General features: G+C 40.9%; 1 protein-coding gene across 13 annotated transcripts in view; it reads left to right on the top strand.

The window, feature by feature from the left end:
* Positions 1–12019, top strand: part of LPIN1 (lipin 1) — a 105904-nt gene that overhangs the window by 80742 nt on the left and 13143 nt on the right. For all 13 annotated transcript variants that reach the window (XM_034432120.3, XM_034432117.3, XM_087882382.1 and 10 more), the window contains 5 exons: positions 1496–1811; positions 2765–2858; positions 3667–3857; positions 8614–8707; positions 8913–8982. In XM_034432120.3, the coding sequence (XP_034288011.2) occupies positions 1496–1811; positions 2765–2858; positions 3667–3857; positions 8614–8707; positions 8913–8982 (765 nt within the window). The remainder of the gene's footprint in view (positions 1–1495; positions 1812–2764; positions 2859–3666; positions 3858–8613; positions 8708–8912; positions 8983–12019) is intronic.

The following is a 12019-nucleotide window of genomic DNA, read 5'->3' as shown; positions in this document are numbered from 1 at the left end:
CATCCCCTTTTCGGGGGGGGGGGGGGGAAAGGTGCGTCTTATACTCTGAAAAATACGGTATTGATCATTATTATTATTATTATTATTATTATTATTATTATTATTATTATTATTATTATTATATTTAAATTTGTATACCGCCCTTCTCCCGAAGGACTCAGGGCGGTGCACAGCCAGATTAAAATACATATCATGGTTTAGATACTTGCTTGTTCAGTTAAACTAGAGTTAAAACCAAGAACAATTTCTGGTTGATGCAAAAAGGATGAAGCGTAGCTCAGAAGCTGATGGTGATGCTTCCTTCTGTTTTCTTAGCACCTAGGGAGATGATACAGGTGGGAATCAAATATATGCTTGCAAAACTAATGCATGGTACTGTATTTGCATCATTGTCATTTGTCCTCTCACTTTCTGGAAAACACAATAATTGAATATGTGGAAGGAAGCAAAATTGTTGCCTGGTCTGTGGCCTTTAACTTACCAGTGGGTTTTTGACTGATTTCCAACATCTCAATACTGAGCAGAATTTGAGATACTGAATTAACTTTAAACAATTCTACACTTATTTAGGAGCGTTCCTTTGACCAGGATTCCTGATTATGACTAAATAACTGTAAAACCTGGGTTTCCAGAATTGTTCCTACACTTCTGGTGTTACAAATGTGGATTGAATTACAAGCAGAGGATTGGGTCTCTGTAATAAAGAAATATAATCCCTTACTCTACTTTTTAATTATTTCATACACAGTCCAGAGGAAGGCGCTGAAGTTACGTTGGGTTTCGGATCCTGACAATGATGCTGTCATCTTCTCAATAAGAACTGGGTTTTCTCAGTATTGTTCCTTCATAGAATTCAGTATAAAGGTGATCCCCTAGTGGCCTTCCATCCTGCTGCCGCCCAGACTAACGTTATGTAGTTCTGTCAAGATCATGTCATCATGAGACTGTACCAGTGGTGAAATCCAATTTTTTTTACTACTGGTTCTGCGGGTGTGGCTTGGTGGGCGTGGTAGGGGAAGGCTACTGCAAAATCTCCATTCCCACCCCACTCCAGAGGAAGGATACTGCAAAATTCCCATTCCTTCCCACTCCTGGGGGAAGGATATTGCAAAATCTCCATTCCCACCCCACTCTGAGGCCAGCCAGAGGTGGTATTTGCCAGTTCTCCGAACTGCTCAAAGTTTCTGCTACCGGTTCTCCAGAACCTGCTGGATTTCATCCCTGGACTGGGACCCCAGGATATAGTGGCCAACAAAAGTCTGAAAGCATCACACCAGAAAGCAAGGCTGCCTCTGTCTCTTTGAAGAATATACTTGCGGGCAAATCCAGATTTGTTTCAGTGCACTTTATGAAATAATCCTAACCGTTAAGAGGGATTTGCCCTACGATGTATGAGTGCAACAAGGTTGCTTTTGTTTCTCACGCTTTGTGTCACTCTTTGTTCTTTTTTTCGGGAACCTTTTTTGAATGATGCCCTTTTCTTTCTTCTTTCTAGACTGCCATCTCACACAAGCCAAAAGAATCCAGCACCTCAGTGACTGTGAATCCTTCTGGAAGCACTCACTTTCGAGTCATCCAGAGTACTGATATGGAAGAGGTTCAGCACTTCTCTTCCCTGGCTGACCTCGGACAGGAGGAGACTGTGCTGGCTGTGGAAGAAGCGGACCTCCTGGCACCTGAAACATCCCAAACGGATATAGAGACTTTAGGGGCAGCAACCCTTCCACTTCCGGCCGGTGAAGAATTAAAGCCAGCCACAACGTGCTTGATGCAGCCAGCCGGCAAAACAGATTCTCCCTCGAAAAGAAAGGGTATATATATATATAGCAACTTTTGCAACCAAGCATTATTGTCAACAACTTGTTCCCAGTGAAATTAACTGGCCTTTCCAAGAAATGAGCTAAGGGGGGGAAAGAGAAAGCAATCCGCCTCCTGAGTCAACAAAAGAGGCTTTTCATGTTTTCCCTTCTTCAAATGGGGGCAGCAGATTCCTTAAAACACGGGGAGCAAGAGCAAAAGACGAGCGCTCAGTTAATAGTGCAGTTTTCTAATCCTTCAAATGGAAAAAAAGGATACAGGTAGTCCTCGATTTACGACCACAATTGAGCCCCAGGTTTTTGTTGCTAACTGGTTTAAGTGACTTTCGCCCCATTTTGCAACCTTTTGTGCTGCAGCTGTTAAGTCAATCACTACAGATGTTAAGTTAGTAACACGGTTGTTAAGTGAACCGTGTTGACTTCGCTTGTCAGGAGGTTACCAAAGTGGGTAGCATGACCCTGGGACACTGCAATTGTCATGAATATGAGTCTGTTTGCCAAGCATCCAAATTTGGATCACATGACTGGGAGGATACTGCAGCGGTCGTAAGTATGAAAAACAGTCATAAGTCACTTTTTTTCAGTGCCATTGAAACTTTGAATGGTCACTAGGTGAACTGTTGTAAGTTGAGGACCACCTGTAAACTGTACTATGAACCATAGGTTTGCTGTAATGGAGAAAAGCATAAATAAGAAAGCAGCCACAAAATTCCATGCTTGAGATACAACTTCAGCTACTTAATCTCATCTGCCTATCCATTTCTGCACCCACAAAAACTTATTCCAACCTGAGTCTGTTATACCACTGTGATTCTGTGCTACAAATTTTATTTTCCTATGTACTTTTAAATGGATCAAAAGAAGTTCTTACGCATTTTTGTTCCTTCAAAGGAGAAAAATGTATCTGCTTAAAGCACTGTGCAATAATAAGATTTTGCATTTTGCAGATAAACGGAGCCGACATCTTGGTGCTGATGGTGTATATTTAGATGATCTGACTGACATGGAGCCAGAGGTTGCTGCACTCTATTTTCCTAAAAAGTATGCATGCTATAAACTGACACTATTACCATTTATGGAAATAGCTTTCTTGTGTCCTCATGTACAAAATTCTGTCCTTTCTGCTTTTTGAAGGAAATCTGTACTTCGATGAAGTGTGTCTGAAATTACCAAGCCAAAACTTGTTTTTTCTCTTATTAAGACAAATTCATTTTTTAAAAAAGTGACAAATTGAAGAAATAAAATGAAAGGATAATGTTGCTGGAACATTACCCTGTTTACCCCCAAATAAGACATCCCCTGATAATAAGCCCAATCGGGCTTTTGAGCGCATGGCAATAAGGCCAAGCGCTTATTTCAGGGTTCAAAAAAATATAAGACAGGGTCTTATTTTCAGGGAAATACGGTATCGTACCTCTTCGGCTCTGGTGCTAAAAGGGCATCTTTTTTGAACAAACATCAAACATCAAACTCCCAGTGCTGTTGTTTATTATAAAAATTAGTGCCCATCCAAAAGAAGCACAGGGAAACTTTGAACTGTACATTGGCTGTTAAAAAAATATGTCTAAGGCACCGGAGTAAGACTAGAAGCATGCATTGGGAGTGATTTCCCCCGTCTACCTGTCCAAATCACTCTACTTCTACCTGTCCAAAACCTGGAAGCGCTTTTGTTTGAAGACTTTAATAAGTCTTTGAAGGCTTTTAAATCATTCAACTAGAGAGATTCCCTGTAGCGATTGCTTAACCTACCAAGGCTGAGAAGTAGGCTAGAAGAGTCAGATGATGAAATTCATGAGTCCTCTGGCTTTGGGAAGGAGTGGAGATCATTAAATTCTTCTTCTCTTTTCAGCGGTGATCATATTCCCCTCTCGAAGAACACGAGTGAAAACAGTCCCCGCTCAGCCAATCAATCCCCTCAATCAGTCGGAAGCTCAGGGGTGGACAGCGGTGTCGAGAGCACTTCGGATGGAATCCGAGACTTGCCCTCCATTGCCATTTCACTTTGTGGCGGACTGAGCGACAATAAAGAAATATCCAAAGGTACGCTCAACACCTCCACTTTGTTGTTGTTAGTTGCGAAGTCGTGTCCGACCCATTGCGAACCCATGGACAACGTTCCTCCAGGCCTTCCTGTCCTCTACCATCCCCTGGAGTCCATTTAAGCTCATGCCTACTGCTTCAGTGACTCCATCCAGCCACCTCATTCTCTGCCATCCCCTTCTTCTTTTGCCTTCAATCTTTCCCAGCATTAGGCTCTTCTCCAGTGAGTCCTTCCTTCTCATTAGGTGGCCAAAGTATTGGAGTTTCATCTTCAGGATCTGCCCTTCTAAAGAGCAGTCAGGGTTGATCTCCTCTAGGACTGACTGGTTTAAATCGCCTTGCAGTCCAAGAGACTCGCAGGAATCTTCTCCAGCACCATAGTTCAAAGGCCTCAATTCTTTGGCGCTCAGCCTTCCTTACGGTCCAACTTTCACAGCCATACATTGCAACTGGGAAAACCATAGCCTTGACTATACACACTTTTGTTGGCAGGGTGATGTCTCTGCTTTTTAATATGCTGTCTAGATTTGCCATAGCTTTCCTCCCCGGGAGCAAGCGTCTTTTAATTTCTTGGCTGCAGTCCCCTTCTGAGGTGATATTGGAGCCCAGGAAAATAAAATCTGTCACTACCTCTACTACTCCTATTGTAAAATACTGTAATGCCTGGTTTGAATGCTCCTACCCTCTTTGAAAAAGTGTATAGTGACCTCTTGTGGATATTGCGTGGTAAGGCATGTGTGACAGAAAGTATACAAACACCCTTCCTTTAAAGAATTTGTACATAACATGGTGTTCTTCATTACAAGTATTCCACGGCTTATGACCGTTAATTCAGCAACTGTTAAAAATTGTGTCAATGCTGAATGGAGGGATTTACTTACGACCCATTCCTGAAGTTACGGGTGTTGCAGCATCCCTGAAATCAGAATAATAAAGATAATGAATCAGATAATGAATCAGATAATGAAAATGTGGATGCTTGGCAGTCCACCTTCCCTTATGACTAACTGCAGGGGCGCTTCAGCTCCTCCCACCTCCTATCTCCCCCATCTATGTCTGTAAACTCCAGGGAAGCTCCAAAAGCCAGTGTGAAGCTGCTACCCCTCCCCACAAAGGGCCAAATGTCTGGGAAATCCCAGCCCAGCCTTGCTCTAAGGTTATGCAAGAGGCACCGCTGCCAGCAACCTGGGGACAGGAAGGCAGGAAGCAGGCAGGCCACATCTTCTTCTAATAAATTGCTTATTAAAATGGATGTTACCCAAGATAAATTATCTATTTCAAATAGCACCAATTGAAATTTGTGAAAAAACTTTACAAGGATGGCAAGACGCTGTCAGTCAATGTGGCCTTGCCCTTCTGAATTTTAAATTGTACCATGAAGATGTACTGATGAGACTATCTAAGTGTGACAAAGGGTCTTAGTAGCTCCAGTGATGCCGAGAGTGATGATAGGACCTTTTAGTATGGTCTCCCTGCCAGATAGGTCAAAAGGGTGGTGATGGTAGCAGTGAAGGTAACAGTAATTCTCAGTGGGGGTGAGGACAGGTGGGGCTGTGTCAGTTTGAAGGAAGCTAACACAATCCAGGAAGAGAGCCTTTTCTGTCATGATGCCCCCCCATTAGGAACATCATTCTCCCAGAGATTAATCTTGCCCTGACCTTACTAGCTTTCCATAAGGCCCTAAAGATCTGGTTCTGCTACTGAGCCAGGGATGTATGGTTGAGCCCTATGGCAATGCAAATTGAATAAAAACTCAATTAGCACAGCAGGGAGTAAGAACTTGAAAATCAAACTGGAAGAAAGCAATGAGAAACAGGGTCTATATTGTTGTAAGACCATCTCTACCCTGTTTCCCCCAAAATAAGACATCCCCTAATAATAAGCCCAATCGGGCTTTTGAGCGCATGCGCTAAAATAAGTCTCTCCCCGAAAATATTTAAACTCAGAGCTGGAAATCAGGTAAGACAGCAAGAGGAGCCCCATCTTGTTCCACATGCCCCAAAATAATAAGACCTCCCCGAAAATAAGGCCAAGCACTTATTTCAGGGTTCAAACAAATATAAGACAGGGTCTTATTTTGGGGGAAACACGGTATTAGTTTTATGATCCTGTGAACACTAAAGTTTTACAAGTTTTATACTTACTAAAGATGCGGTGGTGGACAGCTTGAGTATTTGACAAATTATAAGAGGAGCTAATATAAGAACATTCTTATATTAGTTCTACTAATAGGCTGAGAAGTGCAAAGTATGGAGAAATGAGGGAATTTGAAATTATACTTTTACAAAACTTAGTGAAGAGAATCTCTATTTCCAGCATCTGCTTCGAGGATAAAAATAGCCTCTACACATGGACATCATCAGATACAAAACAATAGAATCATGTTAACTAGATAATAGGAAATAAAGAAGGAGAAATACAATGCGGTAAGCCAGAAATTTCTGTGTGCAGATTGTGAAACAGACCATAAACTATTGGGGCCATGTTTGCATAAATTAAATCTAGACCATGGGAGAGAACAAGATTTGATTCAGTTAATTAGAATGTAAAATCAACTTAAAGAGCAAATTCAATATGTGAAAGAGAACTAAAAGAGCTATATAAGGAATTGCAAAAAATATTCCTAAAATTTAAAAGAAAAAAAGTTCTAAATGGCTTTTAGAGCAAGCTATTTAAATAGACAGGAAAAGGTGAAGGATGAAAGTCTTGGAAGGATACATAGTAACCATTTTTGGCACGAAGCAAGAAAAAACAAGAGAAAAATCCAATCCCTTGTCAACAGCTAAAAAAAAATCAAAAAGAAAATAAGAAGTTCAGGGAAAAAAAGCAGGAAACATATGGCTAATGTCAGAGTAAGCACAGAAGAAATCTAATAGAAGCAAAAGAAGTTATAAGAAAATGGAAGGACTACACTAATAGCTTTTATAGCTAAGATTTCAGAATGACAGAAATATTTTTTTTAAAAAAAGAATACACTCAGGAAGCTACTCCATGGAAAAGTGATCCATGGCAGGTAGTAGGAAAGTAAGTGCAGATGAAATTGCCAGTGACCAGTTTAAAATTGCAGAAGTGGCATTATAAGTGCTAAAGCGCACTTAAATATGAAACAATATTCACTTGGCTCAAAATAATACTGGAACATACCAGTATAATACCGTAACTAAATCAAAGGGGGATACAAGCACATGTTTAAATGACGAAACAATTTCAGTGATTTCTTAAATGGAAGTTTTTTTACTTAAGATCTTACAGGGAAGAATAGACCCACACGTGGAAAGAGATATGCTTGATGAGATTTTTGTAAAAGAGAAATAAGCCAAATAAGAGGAAAGGAGCAAGAGAATCCAAGAAGAAAGTTTACCTTTTGGTTTCTCAACAGCAAAAACGGACTTACGGCAGTTTGGTAAATCTGCTGGAAACATGTTTTATTTTTCTGAAGAATCCATCGTATATGAGAAGAGCTGAGTTTGGAGGAACAGAATAAAATAGGAATGGAAAGGCAGACTTGGAGAAAATGGTGACGCATAAGACATTTCAATGACAGCAACCATTAGAACAGCCAAAGCAGGGGTCTCCAAACTTGGCAACTTTAAGACTTGTGGACTTCCAACTCCCAGAATTCCTCAGCCAACTTTGCTAAAGTAAAGACTCCTGAGCTAAAGTAATGATCTTCCATATGATAAGATCAGTTGTGAAACTTGTCTGTTGAGAAACAGCAAATTATAGATTGAGAAATCATTACTAAGAGAAAAATAAACCGGAGGAGAACTAATTAATCAAATTTAGATCAAATAAAGGCTGGCAGCTCTCCTGAAGTGCTGGTCAGCTGGTCACAGAGTTTGAGCTTGTGGTATAAGAAAAAAAAAATGGGTATATGTTTGGCACAGCTGAATAAAATATGGGAAGTTGGTTAAACGGGTTCAAGGAGAGATTGCAGAACAGTTTGTAGAAAAGCTGTTGTTTATTGCAGGTTGAGTTACAGGTGATTTGTCCATGCAATTACCAGGAGCATGTGACTAATCAGTTAGCAATTTACGTGCTACTCTTAAGATGTTTATCTTGGTTCTTGCCCCTAATCTTAAGTCATGCTGTTAATGTTGTTTTCAGTGCTATTTTAAAGGGTACCATTCATGTTGATTCAGATTAGTATGTGCAAGATGACTTTATTTATTTATTTTTATTAATCCAGAAAAGCACAACCTAGGGGGAAGGCAGGTTGGGTTGCAACCACCATCCAGGAGTTGGTTTCAGATTAGGAAATTAATTACACATTGCAAGGAGTCTTTATCGCCAAAGCTATATGACTGACCATATAGCCTGTATATATGTATTTTTCTTTTCAAAAAAGATTCCTATTTCAGTTTTATAATTGCCCGTACACAAATTTATTCAGATCTGTGATTCAGCCTAACCCCACATTCAGACTGAGGTTTTCTCAAGACTAGTCGGGACAGACTATTCTTAACACTGAACGTGTGAGTTTATCTGCTGGAATTCCTACAAATAGAAGCAAGGCAGGTAGAATCTGCTTCAAGCAATATTCTCTGCTTTGGTTTTGATGGGAATCTTCAAGTAACAGCCTTTATATTCTTTTTCTCCTAAAACTATGCTGTGCTGACTATCTGAGATTGCAGGCTCTGAAACTGCTTTTATGCTTCCGTGGTTTCCTAAAGAAGCTAATGCTACAATATATTCCAAGCACTATTTTAACCTGTTACTTGAGGTTCATTCGTGGTTTTTTCCCCCTTCCAAACAGAAAACTTTTTAGAACAAGAAGTCTCTTATCAGCAGTTTGTGGACAACCCAGCTATTATCGACGACCCTAACCTCGTGGTGAAGATTGGAAACAAGTGAGTACATCTTAGCAGAATGAAATGTGTGCATTTTGTTAAAAAAAATAAATAACCCCACAAAACAGGAATTCTTGAGCGTGAACAGATTCGAAAAGTTCTAGAGTGCCTTGAGCAATCGGTTGAAATTAACAAGATGGAACTGAAAAGTGAGAAATTAAAGGTTCTGCACCTGGCTAAGAAATATATTGTTTTGTTCTCTTAGATACTACAACTGGACAACAGCAGCTCCACTCCTGCTGGCAATGCAGGCATTCCAGAAACCTTTGCCAAAGGTGAGATTGACCATGCCGGCTTTGTGGGCAAAAGTCCTTGCTCTCTTTGTCTAGCCAGACTCTGTATGTTGTAGTGTTACCCCTCCCACCCCATCTCATCCTGGGCGTCTGGTTTCTTCTATCCCTGACTAATACACAATTGTGGCTCATTATGGGGCGATGTAACCTTTTTGCTTTCTTTTTTCTAGCAGTCTTTTTATTCTTGGTTTAAGAATGATGACAGAGTTAGAGGTTCAGAATATATATAGCAGTTTCCAAGATAACATTTAGCCATTTCCTTCTTAGTTCAGTCATATTGGAAAGTAAAATTATGTCTCTGTGTGACATTTCTTCCAGCTTGCCTAGTTCAAAGTACATAAGAAGTATTTAGGTAGCTCAATAATTATATGAATTTTGGGCTATGAACTTCATAGACGCTTTGTAGATTTTCTAGATTTTTGCATGAATTTGCAGTTTTGTTTTCAAAGCCATTGTTTGTTGATGGATTAGATGATTTGCCTTCAGAATCATTTGTTTGAAAAGAGAAAGACAAACTGGATTGACCTGTCCCTGTCCCTGTCCCTGTCCCTATCCCTGTCCCTGTCCCTGTCCCTGTCCCTGTCCCTGTCCCTGTCCCTGTCCCTGTCCCTGTCCCTATCCCTATCCCTATCCCTATCCCTATCCCTATCCCTATCCCTATCCCTATCCCTATCCCTATCCCTATCTTTCTATGTCTCTACCTATCTACCTACCTATCTATCCCTGACCTGAATAAAATTAAGCTTGGAGCTGCATAATTTTTTGTTGTATGTTATCCCCATGTCTGGATATATGCTATCAGGGGAAAAGAGTTTAGTATGTCAGCCTTCCTGAGTTTAGTGTCAGCCTTCCTGACAGGAAACACAAGTAGATGACTTAAATCTACTTTATTATAAGGTTATATTAATAGAAACTTGTAAGTCTGAAAGCCCAGATCACCACTTTGACCCATCCGATCAATGAGGACAGACAGATTCTTCCTACATTCCTTTCTCTGATCATTAAACTCTTGGGGGCTGCTCCTCCTCCTCTTGTCTGATTGTTTCCTAGGCAGTGTCTATTTCTTTCATCCCCCAAGGTCATCTACACATTCCATTAGGCCTAGCTCTTGCATATAAAATACCTTACCCGCTTCTGAACTAATTGATTTCATTAGACACACTTATGTCCAGTTAGAGGTCTATTGAGGTCTCTCCCTGTAGACTGACAGTGACATAAAAAAAAAATCTATCCCAAGATAACCCTTAATTTGTTTAATGTTTGATGAAATAATGGACTCAGCAGCATCCTTTTGTCTCACTGCGTATTGATTGATTGATCTGCCCAGTCAGTAAAGTTGCAACAGATAAATTCAAGCCAGGATTTGCTACCTGCTTTCACTTTTTCCTTACAACATCAAACGGCATGAAAAGAGCAAAGATCATTGACAGGTCAAACCGGCTATAACAGTTTCATGCTATTTCCATTACTGGATTCAAATTCACCAGAAATTCATGCTTAGTCCTCTTCCAGACCAAGAATACCATACAGGTAGTCCTTGCTTACTGACTATTTGTCCAGCAATCATTTGAAATTGTGATGGTGCTGAACAAGGGAAACTTACAACTGTTTGTAGAGGTTCCAGCCATCACACAGTCCCCGTGTCATGGGATTGCGACTCGGCCACTTGGCAACCAGCTTCTATTTTGCAGTGTCTGGTAGTCACATGGTCCTCATTGCAACCTTACCTGCCAGCTTCTTACAAACAAAGTCAATGGGAAGCCAACAGGGAAGGTTGCAGATGGCTCTGTTAAGTCTTCCCCAGCCTTCCTACGCTTTCATGGCACGGTACCCTGCTTCCCTTGCCTCCCTTCACTCCTGCAGCATACAAGTAGTCCTTGACTTATGACCACAATTGAGGCCAAAATGTCTGTTGTTCTGCCGAGACGTTTGTCAAGGGAGCTTTGCCCCGTTTTAACAACCGTTGTTGCCAAAGTTGTTAAGCCAAGTTCGTAACGTGGTTGTTAAGTGAACCTGGCTTCCCCATTGACTTTGCATGTGAGAAGGTCGCCAGAGGGGATCTCCATGACCTTGGGGCGCAGCAACGGTCGTAAGTATGAACCAGTTGCCAAGCATCTGAATTTTGATCACATGATCGTGGGGATGCTACAAAGGTTTAACTGTGAAAAATGATCATAAGCCACATTTTTCAGTGCCTTCGTAACTTTGAACCGTCACTAAATGAACTGTTGTAACTCGAGGACTACCTGGACTGCTTTGCCCAGCTTCCTGTGCTTAGAATAGCATCCCATCCTCTTTCTCCCAGCCTCCCTGCACTTGCAGACATCCTCATCTGGGATTTCCGCTGCTTCCTGCTTAATGACCCACATTTCTTGAGGTTACTATGGCATCCGGGACTACCGGGATTGTTGTTGCTAAGAGATGTGGTCACTTCACATACCTTATGCCCACATCGCTTAGGGACGATAATTCTGGTCCCAGTTGCCATTGTAACTCGAGGACTACCTGTAAGTATTTCCCCCACCCCATTGCTCATAGAGGACTGGATCTCCATATCCCTGCTGTAAGCCTGAGAGCGAGACCCAGTTGCTGGTCTTCAAGCCCCATCTGCTATAGCCAGTCCTTAGAGATGATGGGATTTGCAGTCCAGCTTCTGGTTCCCCCACGGCTGCGGCCTCCATACAGAATGTGAATCTGAGCTGATTGAGGTAAAGGAGAGATATGAATTGTTGCCTTTTTTTTTTTTGATGGCTCATTCACCTGCGTAGATTGTAACTTTCATGAGGTAATTAAAATCCAGTGAATTATCCAAAGTGTTTTAATGCATTTTAGGATTGATCCTTGTGCATTTGAATATATTGGATGTTAATTTTATCTTGATCTAAGGAGAAAATATTTGTTTTGGTTAGAATAAGCTATCACCTGTATATATAAAATCACTGTTAAACATGTTGTGTTAAGATCGTAACTTTCTCTTCAGCAGTTTTAGCTATCGGGTTGCCGTATTAATGTTTCATTC

The sequence above is a fragment of the Pantherophis guttatus genome, chromosome 1 (assembly GCF_059756535.1).
Source record: "Pantherophis guttatus breed Tessera chromosome 1, ASM5975653v1, whole genome shotgun sequence".
Classification (NCBI taxonomy): Eukaryota; Metazoa; Chordata; class Lepidosauria; order Squamata; family Colubridae; genus Pantherophis; species Pantherophis guttatus.
The sequence above is the reverse complement of the archived record's forward strand: the minus strand, read 5'-3'. Positions and strand labels throughout refer to the sequence as shown.